Source organism: Phaseolus vulgaris, chromosome 10 (genome assembly GCF_000499845.2).
Source record: "Phaseolus vulgaris cultivar G19833 chromosome 10, P. vulgaris v2.0, whole genome shotgun sequence".
Taxonomy (NCBI): Eukaryota; Viridiplantae; Streptophyta; class Magnoliopsida; order Fabales; family Fabaceae; genus Phaseolus; species Phaseolus vulgaris.
In genome coordinates, this window is record NC_023750.2 from 42,988,310 (window position 1) to 43,008,800 (window position 20,491).

At 32.5% G+C, this 20,491-nt stretch overlaps 2 protein-coding genes across 4 annotated transcripts; one reads left to right on the forward strand and one right to left on the reverse strand.

Moving 5' to 3' along the window:
- Positions 1 to 672: 672 nt before the first annotated feature.
- LOC137818170 (proline-rich receptor-like protein kinase PERK15) lies at positions 673 to 5,499 on the reverse strand. Its single transcript, XM_068621430.1, has 8 exons — positions 4,849 to 5,499; positions 3,766 to 4,299; positions 3,303 to 3,389; positions 3,126 to 3,196; positions 2,618 to 2,694; positions 2,339 to 2,486; positions 1,677 to 1,838; positions 673 to 1,355 (listed from the first exon to the last, which is right to left on the reverse strand). Exons 1-8 carry the CDS (start codon positions 5,177 to 5,179, stop codon positions 1,065 to 1,067), a joined length of 1,701 nt encoding a protein of 566 aa, XP_068477531.1. The 5' UTR covers positions 5,180 to 5,499; the 3' UTR covers positions 673 to 1,064.
- Positions 5,500 to 11,860: 6,361 nt separating this feature from the next.
- On the forward strand, positions 11,861 to 19,930 carry LOC137818171 (uncharacterized). Of its 3 annotated transcripts, none has more exons than XM_068621432.1 (16): positions 11,876 to 12,332; positions 12,445 to 13,192; positions 13,909 to 14,302; positions 14,388 to 14,565; positions 14,691 to 14,830; positions 14,906 to 16,166; positions 16,265 to 16,365; positions 16,486 to 16,630; positions 17,046 to 17,114; positions 17,218 to 17,263; positions 17,366 to 17,733; positions 17,925 to 18,004; positions 18,108 to 18,243; positions 18,368 to 18,554; positions 18,670 to 18,752; positions 19,474 to 19,930. In XM_068621432.1, the coding sequence occupies exons 2-16, from the start codon at positions 13,174 to 13,176 to the stop codon at positions 19,606 to 19,608; spliced, it is 3,342 nt and encodes a 1,113-aa protein (XP_068477533.1). In that variant the 5' UTR covers positions 11,876 to 12,332; positions 12,445 to 13,173; the 3' UTR covers positions 19,609 to 19,930. The 3 variants fall into 3 exon arrangements, with proteins under 3 accessions (XP_068477532.1, XP_068477533.1, XP_068477534.1); XM_068621433.1 differs by having other exon boundaries at positions 12,967 to 13,192; XM_068621431.1 differs by lacking the exon at positions 12,445 to 13,192 and having other exon boundaries at positions 11,861 to 12,332.
- The last annotated feature ends 561 nt before the right edge of the window (positions 19,931 to 20,491 follow it).

Sequence of the window (20,491 nt, forward strand, 5' to 3'; positions counted from 1 at the left end):
TTCATTTGTACATAGAAATACAATGACCAAAAGGCCCATATATATAAGTACAACTAGTTATATTTTCTCTTCAGAAAAATAAAATGTTTATTTTTTGTTTTACTTAAAACTTATTTTAGAAAATAGTTTGTTGAAATTTGAAAGTAACACAATCATTATTTGCGTCTATAGATTGCAGGTTTATTATCAACCCAAGAGACAAGACAGGTATACACGTACTGATGGACATTTCTTTTTTACAAATGACCACTTTCAAATGTTTTCTCACTTTTTTTTACACAAATTGAACAAAACAAAAACTTATATAGTAAACGACAACTACACTTTGCGCATTTACTAAAATTACTTTTACATTTCACCTTCCAAAGGCCATTTTTTTTCCAGCATCCACCAAGCAGATCAATTTTTTGTCCAACTAAATTTAATGCATCACAATAGCATCTTCATACACCCATGAAAACATGAATTTAACTCTCTTGAAAGAGGAAAAGTAAAATTGTTACTATTGGTTTGAAGTTGAGTGCACCAAATAATCAATAGAGACCAGAAAAATAAGTACTTTGGGTGCACCAAGTTTGTTACTCTTCGGTGGGAAAAAGACCAGTGTTCCTTGTGACCCTCCCAGTATAAACAAAAAAACTGAGTAGCTACAAGTCTTAGACACCACCAGGCGAAGAAGAATCATAGAATGCATTATGACAAAGCTCACCAAAGTACAAAATACCCACATCCTCAACATAAGTCTCAATGTCAGGCTTTCCCAGTTAGAACAAATGTTAGCATCGAAGAATGAATCAAGCTTTACAAAGCTTCATGTGTATCAAATAATTCAGGAATTGTACTTAGGAAACAAGTTAGACCGTGAAAATCACCGGGGAAAAAAAAAGACACAGCTCTAAGTAAGTACTATTCATTGTGTGCAAGCCAATTAATATATTGGACCTGCAAAATATACTGACATTATATGTACCTGTACCAGTCTCATGGGTGTGCACTAGCAAACTGATGTCTGAAGCGTAATTTTGAAAGACGTGGGATTCATCAATCAAGAGCTTGTCTCAGAGTCACGGTTGCTGCCCTGCACGTTCCCCCAATTCAATTTCCTGCGTATTTTGCTGTCCCGAACTGGTAGAGACAGATGGATGTCGACCGTAATCACTGCTGGGACCACTGTACTCACTAATACCTTGCTCTTGGCTTTCCAGTGCCAGCTTCCTGAAGTTCTTCATGTCTTCACTGTATTGGACACTATCATAGCTAGAACTCTCAAAGGAACCAAAAACTCTGCTGTGTCCAGGTGCGCTCCCCTCGTTTAGATCTTCTAGAGAAATATTTCCTTCCAGAGCTCGAACAACCTGCTCAGTGTCATTAATTTTATCATTGTCATAGGCAAGCACGCACCAGATCTCAGTTTGCCAATGGTCAGAGTTGGTAATGAATTTCTAAACTTCAAAAAATCATCAACCAGGAAATCAAATATACTGACAATACTTTGTAATTTGTAACATGTTATAACACAACACTGGACTTTTTCTGTCTAAGAGAAGCATGCGAATGCCTTTCAGGGAGACATTTTACTACATACCCTTGTCAGAGATAATAACCAAATCAGTTTGATTATAAGAACAAAACACACGGTTTATTCTCAAACATATCTTCAGAATCAACCAACTCACCTGGCTCATTCGAGGTCGTAGCCTGGCTGAATGGCGCACACAACTTGCAGCACAAGCAGTCATTCGAATCATCTCATCGTGATTGTAATTTCTCTGCAACTTTGGATCAACAAGTCCATCAAAGTTGCCATTCTCAAAAGCTTGAGACAGTAAAGGCCTGGCCTGTAATTTTCACACAATGTTTCAGTACAAGATGTTTTGGGGGGATGATTGTTGCAGAATATCCCAGATATTATTTCAGAATTAATTTAAGCAAAACCAGAATTTCTTGCAAGTAATTTTACATGGTTACAAACTACAATCAGCTTCATCTGAGATTAATACAGTTGGCATCTAAAACAAGATACTGAAGACAAATTTAAAACAAATCTAAGCAGACATAATTACAAGATAAGAGGTGATAAGATTTTATTGATTTCTCAAGTATACCAATAAAATACAATATATACCCTAAAAATTATTATTTTATTAAAATACAATATTTGCTACAAAAATCAGATGTAAGGTGCATGTAGTTTGGAACAGTGGTGTCAAAGAATATTTATCCTAAGAAAAGATGCCAAAGGAGCACATTCTGTCATACGCATAAATACCATGTGTTATCCTTAGTTATGCATAAATATCTAAGCAAAAACATCAATGAAGTACTGAATGCTACATACCCATTCAACCATGCTGTCATCTAAGAAGGGATGACTTTTATCAACGGGTTTCCGTCCAGTGATCAACTCCAAAAGCACAACACCAAAGGAGAAAACATCTGACTTTTCAGTTAGTTTTCCACTAGCAGCATATTCTGGAGCCATGTATCTGAATTAAATGAATTTAGAGTTTGAGTAAGATATAATTAATAGAAAAGGGAAAAATAAAATCCATGAAATATACTGCCCAGTAAAAGTATTTCAAAATTAGATTCAAGAAATACATATGATGAATCTAACCCAAAAGTTCCCATCACTCGAGTAGAAACATGGGTTTCTGTGTCTGATGAAAACTTTGCAAGTCCAAAATCGGCAACCTGAACAAAAGATTATGAAACATTATTCTACTATGCTGGCTCGCTGATGATGTACATACATATTGAGTGTTAAATGTGAACATGAACAATTTATATAGCATTTTTAGTTCATTTAACCATTTCAAGGTACACCAAAATAATTCCCTTATTTTCTGTAGTGTAAGTGAAACAGATTCAAGTCCATTCACCTGTTCATCTTGTTCAGCATTAATGTAAGAGGCTCTTCAATATGTTGATTCTGTTTGCATGATGTATCATTCATAGCTTTATAACATTTCTTAACAACACAACAGGCATAATCTGCTTTGTGGAAGCAGGTACTCAAACAGGGAAAATAAGATTTGTTTGGAGTAAAAAAAAATAATGAGTATGAACTTCCGTTTTTGTAAAACTATATATCCAGGATTGGAGGATAAAAGTAATAAATTTACCTTAGCCTCAAAACTATCATCAATAAGAATGTTAGATGCCTTGATGTCTCGGTGTATGATTTTGGGATTACCTAAAATGACATAAGATTAAAAATGTAAATTTCAAAACTAACATCATGAACTAAAAACACGGCCAATTCTTTTGCAGAGTACATAATTTATTAACAGTAAACTCACAGTCCTCGTGCAGGTATGCCAATCCTTTTGCAGATCCTATAGCAATCTTCATCCTTGTCGACCAGTCCATTGATGGCCTGTCCTTTCCTGGTATGATTCCATGATTCATTTAGAACTACTTGTGAGATATGAATTAAATTATCAAACTTCCAGAGACAGTGGAATCCTCATTACTCAATTACTAACCACACAAGGTCAAATTTTTCATTCTTGTTAAAAAGTGGCGATAACATAATATATTTTACACATAAAACCAATATATGAATTAAAATAAAAGCCATACTATTGTACACGAAAGAATGAAACAGCTAACATAGTATTGCATGCAAATATTATGCTCTACACAACTTTATAACATTTACAACAACGAATCAGCACACTTATTTGTGGCATTTCAGACATCCTATCTCAGAAAACAATAGTTAAATTGAATTTTCATCCTAAATGAACTAACAGATCTTACCATGCAAATGAAATTCTAGAGTATCATTTGGCACATACTCGTAGACAAGCATTTTCTGGTTGTCTGATATGCAGTAACCAACAAGGGAAACGAGGTGTCTGTGATGGACACGGCTAATGACCTCGACCTCTGCATGGAACTCACGCTCCCCTTGTCTACTCTCAGATTTCAACTGCTTGACTGCAACAATTTTCCCATTTGGGAGAAGTCCTTTGTGGACATAGCCAAAACCACCTTGACCAAGAAGATTTGAGTTGGAGAATCCATCCGTTGCCATAGCTAACTCATCGTGTGTAAAAGTGCTTTGAGATGATAGCGCCAAGGAAATGCCAGGTGAAGGCTGCACCTTCTCGGACCCCAAACTACTGCCAGTGCCTGAAGAATTGACAGTTGGTGTGGGGAGACCAGCGGATGACAGTTTATGGTTCACTAAACCCCCAGGACTAGGCTTGGGCGGCAAGCCCACTTTACCATCTGTGGTTGGAGAAACACTGCCTTGCCAATGCTGAAGGTTGCCACCACCAGCCATGTCAGCTGGAGACATTGACACCCATATTAATTCCAGTCCACAATTTTGCCAGTTTTACACACAAATTGGAACAAAACTCAACCACACTGATTACACTTTTTTATTTTCTGAGATAAACAATAAACAAAACAAATTTGTACAGCAACCCATCAAACAGAATTTAAATTGAACTTCCACAATAAACCTCAACACTCCGTTGATTCATAAAAAGAAATCACATCACAGAATGTACGAGCAGTACCGGTACATTTACTACGATTCTCACGGCATTAATTATAAGCAACAACCGAAGTTAAACAATCTCGTGCCATTGGGAAAACGACAGCAGAAGCTGACACACATCCACGGCAACAGTTGTAAATTCAACTTCAGTGTCCTTGTTGTTTTCCATAATCCATCATAAAAAAAATCAGTTGAAATATCAGCTAACGTGATTTTGCACTAATAAATTATTTTTAGAGTAACAGCAGCATTCAAATTTAAATAATTTCATTTGAAAAACAATTTTAACCGAAATCAATTTGTTATCGAATTTTAAAAACATTCACCCTGACCTTTCGGCTGTGACGGTTGAGAGTAGCTGTTCTGGCTTCTCTTCTTTTTCCAATTCCTATAGACGCAAAAGAAAATTCCCCCAACAATAAGCATACCTACTGCACCTAACACGGCCCCTATAATTATCCCACTTAATGTACCCGGCGACAACCCGGAACCAGTCGGAGCTGGGGCTGACGGCGGAGGAGGAGTAACGGTGGCGTTGGTGGTGTCGGGAGGCGGAGGAGGGGATACAGTTGCGTTAGGTACGAGAGGTGTTTCATCCGGAGGAGGAGGAGAGGCAGTGGAGTTAACGTCGGAAGGAGTCTCCGCCGGCGACGGAGACGACATGGGAGGCGAAGTTTTCCGACGCGGCGGCGAGAGCGAGGGTTTTGATTACAGAAAAAAAAAAAGGGGGAATGAAAGGGAAAGAAGGTTTAGGATTGAGAAGTTTGCATCGTGAGTTTGATTTTTTTAGGGATAAAGAGGAACGTGGTGTGTGTTGTGGACCCTAATGTGATGATGATAGCTACTTCTTCTTCTTCTTCTACTTCTCACTCTCACGCTACTTTTTCATAACGTGTGCGAAATATACCACATTCTGTAACTCTACTCCGTCGTTTCACTTGCTTCTTGTTGCGTTTTGCTCCAACTTCCCACACCAGTGTCTCTCTTCCTTTAGCGGGAATCTAATATATCAAAATATAAAACTGAATGGTCGGAAAAAGAGAGGAATTACGACGGCACGTGCCATGCGTATTCTCATTCTTTTTTCTTTAACTAATATTTTATTTTGTACGAGGATTATTCTCTAACTTCTTTAAAGTTTCGTTGAGTTACGTCAAAAGTTAAGAAATTTTTAAGAAGTTATTGGTCGATTTCGTATAAGGATTATTCTCGAGTTGCTTAATTTTCATTGACTTACGTCAAAGGTTAAGAAACTTTGAGATTATTGATCGATCTTGTATAAGGATTATTCTAGAGCTTCTTAAGTTTCATTGACTTACGTCAGAGGCTGAGAGTTGTGGAGTCATGGTCGAATTCAATAATAGAGTAGAAGTGACTCCTTTCCAACCATGATACTTATGGAAACTCGTATTTACTTTCTAATAGGAGTGAAAACACATGAATTATAAGATTAGACGGATACTCAGAATCTGAACATTAAAAATAATTAAAAAACGAAAGAAATTAAAAATAAAAACAACTGATTCATTAGACACGAGACTAAGATTAAGAACCACAGTTGCTAGTTCAATATTAAATTAATATGTATATTTATTTAACTATTTTAATAATGACAGTATGATGTAGTGTAATTTGTTTAACTATTATTAGTGATGAAAATCAGTTCCCCGTTTGACTTGTGTTCTTATGAGTATCGACCAATTCGAATGTAATTATTATGTTTTTAATGACAATGTTATTGGATTTGAGTATAATCATCATGACTAAACACGGTTTTCTAATTCTATACGATAATTAAAACTTAGAGATAATTTTAGGACATTGTTTGTTATTCGTTTCATTTTAAACATCGATTTATAGACAATTTACTAAATTTAAATAAAAAAATATCTAAAAGTAACCAAAGAAGGTTCGTGGTGGTTTTCCGTTATAACTGCAAAACAAGCTAACGTACACGCCACATCATAGTGTTGTAATTAGGACAAGACACTAAAAGCTCTCTAGTATTTCCCTTATTAGAAACCCATTATATAAATTCAACTTTTGTTTCCTAACCAAATAATTAACTATTATAACATTATAACATGTTATTTGAAAATATCTAGGATAGTTGGATGTGTATATTCGAATTTATGAGTGAATCGACTTTTTTGTAGAGGTTTGTTGAATTTTATGGTTGAAAATTGAGTGGTGATTTGTTTATTTATAGAAGATTTTTCGAAATTTAAGTTAGTCAAAATTTAATAAATAAGTGAATGAAAAGTATTAAATTAGTTGAGAATATATTCTCTAATGTGATGTTTATAAGTTTTTATAACTATATACTATTGTGTTGTACCTATTTGAAATTTTAAGGAGATTCATGACTTAACATAATTTAACTCGAGTTATGGTTTGGATAAAGACAAATTACTACATGTAACATCTGGTTGTAGAATTTGGACAACCAAAAAATTTCTAAAAAATAAATAAAAATATTTGTCCTATAAAGGAGAAAATATTAACTATTTTATTTTATGTTTAATAGACTAATAACTTATGAAGCTCGGATACCCTTCTTAAATTGTGTGTCGGTGTACTCGTATCGGACACCGACACTCGTATGACACTTGTAGGACACATTTTAAAGTGTTTAATTCAAAAAATATTTGTTGGATTTTTGACAATTCTAGTACGTTTCTAATATAATTTTTAAAATGACAAATACATTAATTTTATAAGAACTCAAACTTATTATATAATTTTTTATTACGATTAAAATAAGAAACAAATCATTTTAAATGATCAGTCATAAAATATTTCTGCTCCAAAAATTAATCAGGGATATACTTATGCACATAAATCTTTATTGTCAATTTATATAATTCACAATTATATAATATGTAGATCCATGTTATCGTGTCCTACATTTTAGAGATTATACGTATCTTTGTGTTCATGTTGTACCAGTATTTGTGTCAATGCTCATAACGCCAAATCAACATGAAATTGTCAGAAAAATTATAGTTAATATCTTTAATCACTTTAAAACTCAAAAACAACCTTTAAGACGGAACAATTATCTTAATAATTAATCAATTAAATTACATAAAAATATGAATAAATTAATTTTTAATATTAACGAGATATACACAATAAATATAAATGGTTGTAATGCACAATTGTGAATGATAAATGTATGAGTAGCATCATATCTTCTTCATACACTTATACACACGCCACATTCTACAGATTTTTTTTTTCTCCACAATCTCATTTACATGTATAGCTCTTCAATATTTACGTGTTATAAAATAATTTTACATTTCTATAAGAAAAAAAAAAGACCATGCAATAACAGTGTAAATAATTTTACATTGATGCAAAATCACAAATGATATATATTTTGATTTTTAAACTAATTATATTAAAGGTTATACCAGTACTTATCATTATTATTTTTTGTATTTTATCGGTTACAATCTGTAATTAAGGTTGTTAATAAAAACGTTGTTGCCTTTATTTATAAAAATAATAATAATGATTTATGTGTTAGTTCACTTTATATATTAACGCAATCATTTCATCCATTTTAATATGAAAATAGTAATATCTACGCATGGTCAAATTTTAAAAAACTAATAAATAAAAACTAATTTGAATAATTATTGCAGAATCAGCCATTTTAATACAAACTTTGAATTTATAACTAAATGATGTAATAAATGTTTATATTATCGCATAGTTACTAAATAAGTTAATTATAACTCCTTGTAAATATAGTTCAATGAAGTCATTATCAAAAGATTAACATAACGTGTTTATAATTAAAAGTAAACACAAGGATGATTCTAATTATAAATATATATTGTGTGTTCTTTTTTTATAGCTAAATGTTTTTTTTTTAAGATTATTTTTCTTATAAGGATGATTTGTATATCTTCTGTCGTGTGAATCTTTCATCTCATGATAATTACTTTTGGTTGGACAACAAAATATATCGTAATTTTGTTATCATTTCTATTTATGTAGACTTAAGATTCAAGTGTTTGGTCCAACATTAGGTATTTGAAACTTTAATTTAGAAATATAATATACTTTAAGTTTAGTTGTTTAATTATGCTATAAATGTATAACTCCTTGATTAACATGACTTGTTGGTTATTTTATTAAAAATTCATGTAGTTTGACTTGTAATTGTAAACATAATTGCATGTTAATTATTTCTTTGAAGGTTGTTTCGAACCATGACATTTGTAATTTATTGTTTTTTTTTAATTTGTTGATTAAAAATTTATATATTAGAATGAATCTTAATTTTCCATTCAAATTTCATCATATATATATGTTAAAAAAAATAAGTATTGATGTCATTATATTTACATTGAATAAATAATTTAAGAAAATTATTATTTTTAATAATTTATCAATAGTTATATATTTTAATCTAGATATCATATTTAATAAATATTTTAGTTTATTTTTAGGCATATATATAATTATGACATATTTTATTTCATTATCTCATTTTACGTTACCTAAATGTTGTTAATCTATCTATCGGTGTTACATTGTATTTAAAATGTTATTTTAACAACTATATAGTTAAAAACATCAGTTTATAACCTTAAAAAAAAATCATCATTTTACATAAATCTATATTTCAATAAAAAATTATTTCTTCTTTTAAAAATTGTAATATAAAATAATTTTTTATTGAATTGTCAACCTATCATGACTCTTTATATTTAATTCATTATATTTTTATCTAACTCAATTCAATTAATTTTATATTTTTTCTATAACTCAAGCCATGGTCACTCTTAATAAAGGTTGAAAAACTTGCATATGTTATGTCTCTTATACAACTAAAATTGTACATGTACGATGTCAACATCTCATGAATAACTCTATTTCACTTCCACTTGCTACCTACTTCTCACTAATAATAATTAACTTGGCGTTTTCTTCTTATTTTATAGCAAACTATAAAAAAAAAATCTATTTAAAACCACCCTATTCTACATGAAATATATTAAAATTCATTCGTGGTAACATTCGATTTTTTTAATCTTCTTATTTTACAAGCAGTGATGTAAATAAATGTTTTTTAAACCACTTTAGGCATACCTAAATTCATTTCGAATGAATAAGCACTTTTTTCAGAAGTGATTTTTTAACATTTGATCAAAACCCTAAAAGAATGATTTTTGTGGTTGCGTTCTAGTCGTCGTGTCTACCTGTCCATGGCGAAAAGTAGTAACAGCTACAACTGTAATGCACAGTCACAATTATTAATGATAAGGTCACATTATCCGAGTTGGCATCTTCAATAACTTTTATTTGTACTGCCAAAATTTTAAAAAGAAAAATCAGTTAATTAAATACATATATTAAGATTTACATAAAAAAAACCATAGTTAATGCATTTTTTAATATTTTTATATATTATTAATTGATTTGCCCAATAGTCTCGCATCATACAAAATCGTGATAGAGTTTGAAGTTTCAAAGTGGACAATATCTCAAATTTATAGGAATAACAGTGCAGGTCGCGGGCTGACTGCAGCTTGCTACAAAAAATCGCAAGACGGACTCACTAATTTAATTCGCTAACTTGTTTAGACCCGTTCCTCATAACTTGCAGTCCGGGACAACAATGGAGTGAGACGGGTTGACCCACTAACCTGCATAAATAAAAAAAATTATTTAAAAAAAAATCATATCTCACTTACCCATTATTACAATGTGATATTTATTTTATTTGATTTATAAAATTAAATTTAGTGTAAAAAAAATGAATATTTTATTTTAATCATAAGACTTAACATCAAGACAATGAATTTAATTTTAAGTAAAGTCTTATATTTAAAATTTTTTAATAAAAAAAAATATAAAAGAGATTTCAATGATATACATGTTAAAAAAATAGTCATCTTTATTAAAATATTTTGTAGCAAAACTTTTATAACGTACACTAATACATTTACATACATATATAGAGAAAATAAATGCAAAATAAAATTTTAATTATTTTTAATCAAGCCTTCTAACAACACGCGTACTTGAATTCATATTTTTATCTTAATTAAATAAATTGAACATGGATAAAATTTAAATTATTTAACAGCAACAATATGCTTTTTTTATAATAATTAATTAATTTATTTGTTTTTAAATATTTTCCTTATGCAGACCCATAAACTATCTCCTACTCAAATGTAATTGTATTTTTAAGTTATTTTGCAATTAGAAATTATTGTACACAAGTTTGTTAAAAATATTTTTTAAAATAAATATAATTGATATTGTAATTTGAGAAAGTCATTTGGACTATTGTAGATCAACCCATACCTATGGGTTAGTTTGGTTTTCTAGAAGGTCATTACTAAGTTGATGGTTACGTCTTCTAATGAATGATTTTTTAACCTAAACTTATGATTCTCCTTAATCATTAAATTGAACATTATTTAATGATTCACATAAAATAATATTTCCAATACACTATAATAAACAAGCCACTTAAAATATGGCTATATAGTAAAAATTAAATAATATAAAATTGAGAAGTGGAATAAAAAACAAAGTAAATATGCACGTTATAGTGTCATTAATTTCACACTCTCAATTGAACAACAATTATGTCTGTTTACAACAATCAATTGTGATCACTTAAAGCATGAATTGATAAAACAATTTTACAACATTAACTAATATGTTTTTAATATGGTTATTTAAAATTAACAAATTACTATTTAAAATTACACGATAACATAAGATTATTTTATGTTGCGATTGAATAAACTATTTTTCATAAAATATTTTCTTAAAAAATTGCACTGAAAACGTATTTATAGAATTAAATATTCATTTTTAATTGTTTCAACCTTCATCCAATATCCTAGGAAATACACCTATATCTTCCTTATTACTTTATCTATAAGCATTTAATTGAAAATCCTCATATTTTTATCATTAAAAAATATTTATGGATATTATTTTATTTTATAATTTTTAATTCATATATTCATTTATTTCGATATAGAACTAAGCAAATTTTGTTTTCCTTTTTAATTAACATTCTTAGAGATTTTTATTTTTATTTTTATTCCATGTGTTTTTATTTTTTATTTTCGTATTACCTTTTAAAGAACGTTAAAATACCACAACTCTCTCTCTCATAATGCAACGGTCAACAAATCCAATTATTTTGTCAATTTTGAGTTTTTTGTTTTAACAATTTTTTTTTTTTTTTAATGATGAGGTCAAGAGTTCAAACCTGTCTTGAAAAATATAATATAATAAAATAAAATAAAATAAAAAATAAATAAAAAAATAAAAAATAAAAAATAAAAGAGAAATGTTGAAGATGGAGGAAATGAAAATGGAAATGGCAATAGCTGCTGCATAAGCATAGATAGAAAGAAAGAAGAAAATGAATCCCACGTCAATATCAGAAGGTGAGAGTTCAAAACAAAACTGACACAGAAAGTGAGAAAAATCAAGCACACACGCCACACCACCTCATTGCCTTCACCGGCAAAACGCCACCCTAAAACCTAACCGTCACACCGTTCGTCGATTCAATTCTCTCTCTCTCTGCAATTCTCCGTCAGCATCTTCAACGGAATTTCCCTTTCTATCTTGCGATGAGGTTCAGATTGATTTGAATCGACTTTTTACTTTTCCAATTGCGCGGCGATTTGGAGAATTTCGTTTGCGATGAACATGCCGCCGAAGCCGAACCAGGTGGTAGTGAGAGACCTCGTTGAGGAAGCCAAGAAACGGATCGTCATACTCGTCGTATGCGTCGTCGGAATCTCCTATCTCATGTCCTGTGAGTTTCTTCAATTTCCTCCTCCTTCACTTCGTTTCGCTCCGTTTGTCTTTTGTTTGATCAACTTCAATTGAGAGAGTTGTTTGCATGGTTTTGCTTGCTTTGGTTTCAGTACTTTATTTTCTCCTAGTTATGGTAATCGCGTGCTGAGGGTTTTGAAGGCGTCGTAGTCGTTATTACATTACTTGCGGTACGATGAATGGTTGGAATAAATTCGTGTGGCGTTTAGCATCGATTGCGCTTGATATGGAAAAATCATTTTTGACAATGCTGTTGAAGTTAGGACATAGGATTGGTGGTTTATCAGTTTTAAGAGAAGACGACGTCGTTTGGAGCTGTTTTGTGGGAAAGATGTTGGGAGGTTTTCAGTGGGGGGGAAATTCTGCTGGATTACACTTATCTCTCTTCTTGCTCTTAGAAATCAAAATATAGGTTTATTGTCAGATTAGCTACATTGGATTTTCAACCAATAATTTTTAGTGCAAAGTGATGCTTTAGTTATTGTATTGCTAAAATTTCCACTATTAAAGAGTAGCTGCTGTTTTCTTTAATTTCCTATAGATGTCTTACTTGCTTCTTTGTTTTTGTTGGTGATGTGATACGGTACTGACCAAACTGAGATCCATTATGGAAGCATGAAATGCTGGAAAGAATTTGGGTTGGCAATCATTGTAGCACCAACCTGGCATGTACTTGGTAGAATCTCAAGATTTCTGGACAACTAAGGGGAACTGCTATTGTCTTTTAACATAGAGGACACGACTATAGATATTGTAAAAACCTGGGGAAATATCAACCTAGCTCTATCATAGTCACCTTGAAACTGGCAAAAAACAATTTTATGAAACCTCCTAAAATAGGTACTATGAAAATCACATCAGCTTTATTAGAAATCATTGTGTAATTTTATTTGACCCCTTTTGATGTGCATTGCAAAGTCTTTTTGCCCCGTTCTGGACCCTGAATATATATGTGTAATGATGTATTCTCGTAGGTACTAAAATTAATGGTCTCTTTTTTTGTGATGACTCCTCCTTATGCATTTGTGTGTGCCTGATTTAGTATTAGCTAGATAAGAAAAACATGACCACAATTATATTTGAGTATTTAATGGCAGTGGAAACTTAATAAAAAATAATTCTGTTACTGTGTTTGGTTTGAACTCGGGATAAATAAAGAAGTAAAAATGAGTTGAGGTCAGTGAAGGATTTGATAGTTTTGAATTTTTTTTGAAGGGGATAGAGAAGATTTTGTTTTCTTCAAAAGCCTTTACTTTTTTTTTATTCTAAGTTATGAATAAAGTATAAGGAAAAGTTCCTAAAATATTATCTTTTAGTGAAAATATAGTTGCCCTATATTTCAGTATAAAATTTCACTTCATAGTTGCCCCCTACTGATGTTGTGTTCTTTTGGTAATGGTATATTTTGTTGATACTGGTTCATGTCTCCAATCAAAATTTTATTTATCAGTACCTAGAAAACTGTGAATATTAAGAGATTCTCACTTGTTAATTTCTAGCTTCATGTTGTGTTTAGATCTTGGTGTTTGGTTTAATTTATTTTGCTTTCATATCAGTGACAAGCTCCTCAGTTTGGGTCAACTTGCCAGCAGCAGCCTCCTTGATTATTATTCTCCGCTATTTGTCGCTAGATTTTGAAATGAAGAGAAAAGCTGCAGCATACAACAATAAAGCAGGGTCCGTCAATGTTCAGTCTTCAAAGAAGCCCATGGAAAATCCTAAAGTTATTGCAAAGTTTGAGTGGAGAAAAAAAGTGAATTCTCCTGTTGTTGAGGATGCAATTGATCACTTCACCAGGCATTTAATTTCTGAGTGGGTGACAGATCTTTGGTATTCTCGCTTAACACCAGACAAAGAGGGTCCTGAGGAGTTAGTGCAAATAATTAATGGTGTTCTTGGGGAAATTTCAGGACGCATGAGAAACATAAACTTGATGGATTTTTTGATAAGGTTCTTAGTGGCATTTGTTGACTGCGATTTTTCTTTATATCAGATTGTAATTTTATTGAATGGAAGTTAGCTTTCTTTGGTTCAGGGATCTTGTTAATATTATTTGCACACACTTGGAGGTGTTTCGTGCTGCCCATTCAAAGATTGAAAAACATCATACAGGTCCATTAACAATTGCAAGTCGAGACATGGAATTGAAAATTGTTTTGGCTGCTGAGAACAAATTGCATCCTGCTTTGTTTTCTGCAGAAGCTGAGCATAAGGTTTTTTCCCTTTCTTGTTTTATATGAATAAACTAACGCGGTGCTTTGTTTTTGTACACGAGCCATGTTATTTCTTGTGTTTCTTAGTTTTGGGTTTTAATGTTGTGTAAATTCTTAACTTGCAGGTTTTACAGCATCTGATGACCGGTCTAATGCATTCTACTTTCAAGTCTGAGGATTTGAAGTGTTCTTTCTTTCGATATGCTGTCAGGGAGCTTCTTGCATGTGCTGTAATACGACCTGTCCTAAACTTAGCAAATCCAAGGTATCTGTTTTTCCCATTTTTGTATCATTCTTGATGTATGTATCTTGTTCTCATTGTCCCCTTTTTGGTTGTCAGATTTCTTAACGAGAGAATTGAATCTGTGGTAGTTAACAAGACCAGGGTTAACAAGGGGGTTGCTGCTGCTCAAGAGGCATCTCACACTAAAGTAGATGAGTTACAGGTTTCTTCTCATGATTTCTCCAAGACTTCAGATCCTTCTGTTACTGGTGTTGAGCTTGTGCAGCTAAAAAATGGTCAATCCAGAAATGTAGAGACTTCTGCAGAACATAATGCTCGTGATAATAGTATTAAAGATCCATTGCTTTCAGTTTCAGTTGATACTCGATCTTCCCGTACATGGAGCTCATTGCCTGCAAACCCCCAAACTATTGACGATCAAAATATTCAACGACAACGCTCAGGAGGAGAGTGGGGAGATATTTTAGATGTCATCTCTCGCAGAAAGACCCAAGCTCTTGCTCCGGAACATTTTGAGAATGTGTGGACTAAAGGGAAAAATTACAAGAAAAAGGATGGTGAGAACCAGTCAAATGAGCACATTTCACAGCATCCTGTGGTAGGGAAACTGCCGAAGGTAGATCACATGAAAGCAATATCTAGACCTAAACAAAGAGATACTAATTCCAAGCTTATTCCCCCCAAGGGACGCCACATTAATTCTGGACACAGTAGTCAATTCTCTGTTGAAAATACATCCATTCATGCGGACAAGAATGGATCAAGTTCAGTTACCTCATATAAAGACAATGAGTCCGTTACATCATATCAAAATGACGAGAGCATCCACATTTATGGGCAGATAAGTGATTCAGGGAGCAGTACATCTTATACTTCTGAAGATGATGATGAAAGTAGTACAGTTACTGGTCTTGATACCCCTGTCACTAAGGTTTGGGATGGAAGAAGTAATAGAAACCAGGCAGTTTCTTATGTTCATCACCCACTTGAAATTTTTGACAATCACAGTGCAAAGAAAAGGAATAAGAGACATTCTCACTATCCAAGACTATCCAGAGCCCAATCTGGCAATAAAAGGTCTTGGTCAGGTGGTCATAAAATGCAAACGTGGCAAGAAGTTGAGAGGACAAGCTTTTTATCTGGAGATGGTCAAGACATACTTAATTCTTCAAAATCACATATAGATTCTGAGGAGTCCAGTGATGATGCTGATATTGAAAGATTGGGCAGACTTTATAGTGGAGCAGCAGCCTCTTCTTCTGCCCACTCTATTTCTAAAACAGAATCTTGTAGTTTGTCTGTTACTCCCCTGAAAAGTTCCTCTGCAGTAGATTCCTTTTACAAGTTGAGATGTGAGGTACTTATGATGGTGATAACTAGCTCCTTTAATTAATGAGGAATAAGTTCATTTACTAATATGCTTGTATACAAATGTAAGCTAATTTTCTGCCGCAGGTCTTGGGTGCAAATATTGTCAAGAGCGGCTCTAAAACCTTTGCTGTTTATTCCATATCCGTTACAGATATAAATAATAACAGTTGGTCAATTAAAAGAAGGTGCTAAGTTTCTGCTGTCTTATATCAATGTTTCTAATAAAGAAATTCAATCTACTCTGTTTTCACATGTTTCTTGTTTTTCTTCCTTCCTTTTCCTTACATAGCTTTTCTTTTTTTAAGGTTTCGTCATTTTGAGGAGCTACATAGACGCCTGAAAGAGTTTCCTGAGTATAACCTTCATTTACCACCAAAACATTTTCTATCGACTGGTTTAGACGTACCAGTCATTCAAGAGCGCTGTGAATTACTGGATAAATATTTGAAGGTCAACTTAACTAATTATTTTTATTAAATTCTTACATTTCTCTGATTCCTGCATTCCACTACCCAATGTGTGGCAGTAGGCACACTTTTGGACAAATTTTGCATGGTTTCTTCTTTTCTTGTGTTCACATTTTGTTACCCAGTATTTACTTTGGCTAAATGGTACGCTTGCATTTTTGTACCTTTTATTTTCTGTTGAATAACATTTTATTTGCTTTTGGTACTGTGTGATAGAACTGAAATCACCAAAATTCTGTTACCAGCAGGATAGATGTTGTATTATTGTATGAGTGTACCTGTATTTTGAAATAGTACTTCATTTTGCATCTATCATGTAGCATTGTTCTTTAGTCTTTACTAACAATTTTGAACTATTCATCCAATATTTTGTTGATGCATGTCTTGTTGTCCCTCAGAAACTTATGCAACTACCAACTGTTTCGGAATCAATTGAAGTATGGGACTTTCTCAGTGTCGATTCTCAGGTCTGATTTCTTGTCCAATGGTTTCCTCCCTTCTTTGTTGTGAATATTTCCTTTTAAAAAATTATCTTGCTCATCACTTGTCATCACATGTTATGTATTGCAGACTTACATATTCTCAAATTCTTTTTCTATCATGGAAACATTATCAGGTGAGACATGGTTGGTGAAGAATGTTGAACATTCATAGTTTTATTATCTCTCTCCCATGTATTGACATGTCTTGCATTTCTTCCTTGTTGAAACTATTCTAGCTGGCTTGGATGCCAAGCCATTTGAGAAGAATAAAAACACTTCTCACTCTTCTGTACCTGCAAGTGATCCTGTGTCCTTTTGGAGAGAAAACTGTAGTGCTGAAAGTAAAGAGTCTGTTATGAAAGCAAAAAATAATGTTGAGGCCGATGGATTGAGGTCAAAAGTAAACAGCATGCCTCTTTCTCTACCAAAAAAGAATACACATCAACCTATAAAGTCATTTGAAAATTCTAGCGGCAATACAGATGTTCTAGCACAGAAGAGTGCACCTTCTCCCAATAACTTGCAAAAGACAGTGAAAGGAAGAGATAATTTGAATGAGGCTTCTGAAGTGCACCGTGATACTTCTGATGTTTTTCCAACAGAGGTTATAGAGACAATAAATTTTAATTCTGGCGTCTTTTTTTTTTTTCCTTTTGAGCAGTAGATGCATTATTCATTTTATCATCTATTGCTGTTCTTAAACATATAAATGATTGTATTTTATTTTTTATACTGTTCTAGTTTTATATGCTTGATCATCTTGGTTCTGATTAATATAAAAATTCTTGAATGCAGTGGGTGCCGCCAAATTTGAGTGTACCTATATTGGATTTGGTTGACGTTATCTTCCAGGTTCAAGATGGTGGATGGATTAGGTAATTTGAGAATTCATGTTCATTTGACCTTAAACATAAGTTGTTTAATTTTGAAGTTCCACTAGTTATCATCTGTATCGTTTTACACTTGTGTGCAATGCAGGCGGAAGGCTTTTTGGGTTGCTAAACAAGTCTTACAACTAGGAATGGGTGACGCATTTGATGACTGGTTGATTGAGAAAATCCAACTTCTTCGTAAGGGATCAGTGATTGCTACAGGGGTCAAGCGAGTTGAGCAAGTAATCTTCTGACCCCCTCCCTACCCTTTGAAGTTTCTGTAACTCTGTTTCAATTCCCCTGATAAGCTTATGATCATTATGGTATAGTATGATAATATATTGTGACTGCAACTTTCTTTAACAGATACTCTGGCCTGATGGAATATTCATAACCAAGCATCCAAGTAGAAGACCACCGACACCAGCTACAAGCCCAACTCAAAATTCTCCTCGTGGTAATCAAACTACACAAGTATCTTCTCCAAGGTTGGAAGATGAACAGAAACGGGAGGCAGATCGGCGTGCAAAATTTGTATATGAGCTAATGATTGGTAATGGCTGTTATACTGCTCTCACTTATCTGCAGAATTGGCTATATTCAATGACTTGTATCAAATTTTATCGGAAACATGTATTGTACTTATCCATCCATCCCTGTTGATGTAGATCATGCACCACCAGCAATTGTAGGTCTTGTTGGTCGGAAGGAGTACGAGCAATGTGCTAGAGATCTATATTTTTTCCTTCAGGTAATTTCTGTCTAAATGTATTGAAGTTGTGTACAGAATCTTCTTTTGTTATTTATTAATTTCTTGGTGGTTCTAAGTTGAAACATTATCCCACTATGTTATGATGTTGAACATTGCATTCCAATGTATATGATTCACTTCATTCTCTTGGTGCACGAGCATGATCATATATTTTATGGTACGTTACTACTTTGATTAGATATTTTTACGCTGCTTGTTCATAGATATATAACCATTATCACAGTTTCTTCTTAACTGAGTTTTTCTGTCAAATTCTCACAGATTTTATGTTGTTAAAATTTTCGTGAAATGCTTTTCTTATTGACACCTTTCTAATCAAGATTTTGAAATATTTATTAGTTAAAAAATTAGTCTACTAATGATTGATTATTGTTATTGAGATAAGGTGTTGTTAGGATGTAGCAATTTCTCATGACAGGAGTGGATTGATGTTCTTTGGGGTTTATAATTCCTTTTTTCATCTTGAGTCATTACTTGAGCAATTGTTGCACAAGCGCATTACTTTTAATAGGGGCACAACACAATCAATCAAAAGCTCAAGATATGTTACAGTAATAACAAAAGTTAGTACTCGGTTGTGAAGTCAGTCTTGAAAAGTTAATTTTAATATGATGTTTCACTCTATTACAGATACTGCATGCAAGAGTTACTCTAAAAAACCATAATTTAGTCGTAAACAATCCTTTTGACTTTCTTTCAGTCATCCGTTTGCTTGAAGCAGCTGGCTTTTGACATCCTGGAGCTGCTTCTGACGTCAGCATTTCCAGAGCTTGATGATATTTTCAAGCAGCTGCACGACGAAAAGCATAAATTTGGTGAGTTCAAACCACAGTAAATATTCAGATGAAGCACTTTGTTTGTCTTGGGAAATACACTTTTTTTTGTGATATTTCTTGGTCTCTGCAACCGGCATCCTACTACTGAGCTACAAAGGCAATTCAAGTTTTCCACCTATGAAGTCGGGCTTTGTAAGTAAGGTTGGAGTTTTCAGGCAAATCAGATGTAAATTGAGTCAATGCAATTATTTTAAGATTCTTTACTGCCAAAAATTTTGTAAAGCCATCTGCTGTCAAGGTGAGTGATCCGTTTATTGTGAAAAGGCTCTTGTTAAACGGCTTAAAATCACTACATCAAGTTATATAAGACAACTTTTTTTTAAGTGAAACGGTTGTTCAAATTTTTGGCAAATTCTCCCTCCACTATCTAAATTCCAACATCACCCAATCTCTTATTGAAAATGACAAAAATGCCTATAAAAAAATACGAAAATAATCTTAAATAAAAGAGTGTAGATAAAAATTAACCTTTCATCCAGAAATATTCCGATTTTTAGATTTCTGCAACATATTTTTGAATTCTAGAAATTTTAATTCGGAATGTTTTTTTAATTGTGTTCTGGATTTTTTTGTCCAAATATATTTTTTTAATTTTGAATTATATTTATTATTTTTGGATTTTAAAATCCGAAATAAGAGTAATTTTGGAAATTTTAAAAATATAAGGTTCAGGTTAAAATTGATATAGCGTAAGAAGAAAATGTCCAAATTCTTTAGGGTTTTTTCCTAAGGCAGTGTAATTTTTTACGAATTTTCCAAAAGGGAAAAAAAAAACTTTTCTGAAAATGGATAAATAGTCAATGTGGAATACACTTTTTTAATATAAAATTGTCAACTACACATACGCTTTCAAAAAAACAAATTCGTATATGTGATATCCCA

Excerpts from the sequence above, each read along its gene's own strand:
- LOC137818170 (XM_068621430.1), bottom strand. The coding sequence starts at position 5,179 with ATGTCGTCTCCGTCGCCGGCGGAGACTCCTTCCGACGTTAACTCCACT. Across the intron at positions 1,839-2,338 it reads ATGACAGCATGGTTGAATGG|GCCAGGCCTTTACTGTCTCA; the intron begins GTATGTAGCATT and ends TGAAAATTACAG. Across the intron at positions 1,356-1,676 it reads TACGACCTCGAATGAGCCAG|GTTGTTCGAGCTCTGGAAGG; the intron begins GTGAGTTGGTTG and ends GACACTGAGCAG.
- LOC137818171 (XM_068621431.1), top strand. The coding sequence starts at position 12,218 with ATGAACATGCCGCCGAAGCCGAACCAGGTGGTAGTGAGAGACCTCGTT. Across the intron at positions 14,566-14,690 it reads CTGCAGAAGCTGAGCATAAG|GTTTTACAGCATCTGATGAC; the intron begins GTTTTTTCCCTT and ends CTTAACTTGCAG. Across the intron at positions 18,005-18,107 it reads CAAGATGGTGGATGGATTAG|GCGGAAGGCTTTTTGGGTTG; the intron begins GTAATTTGAGAA and ends TGTGCAATGCAG.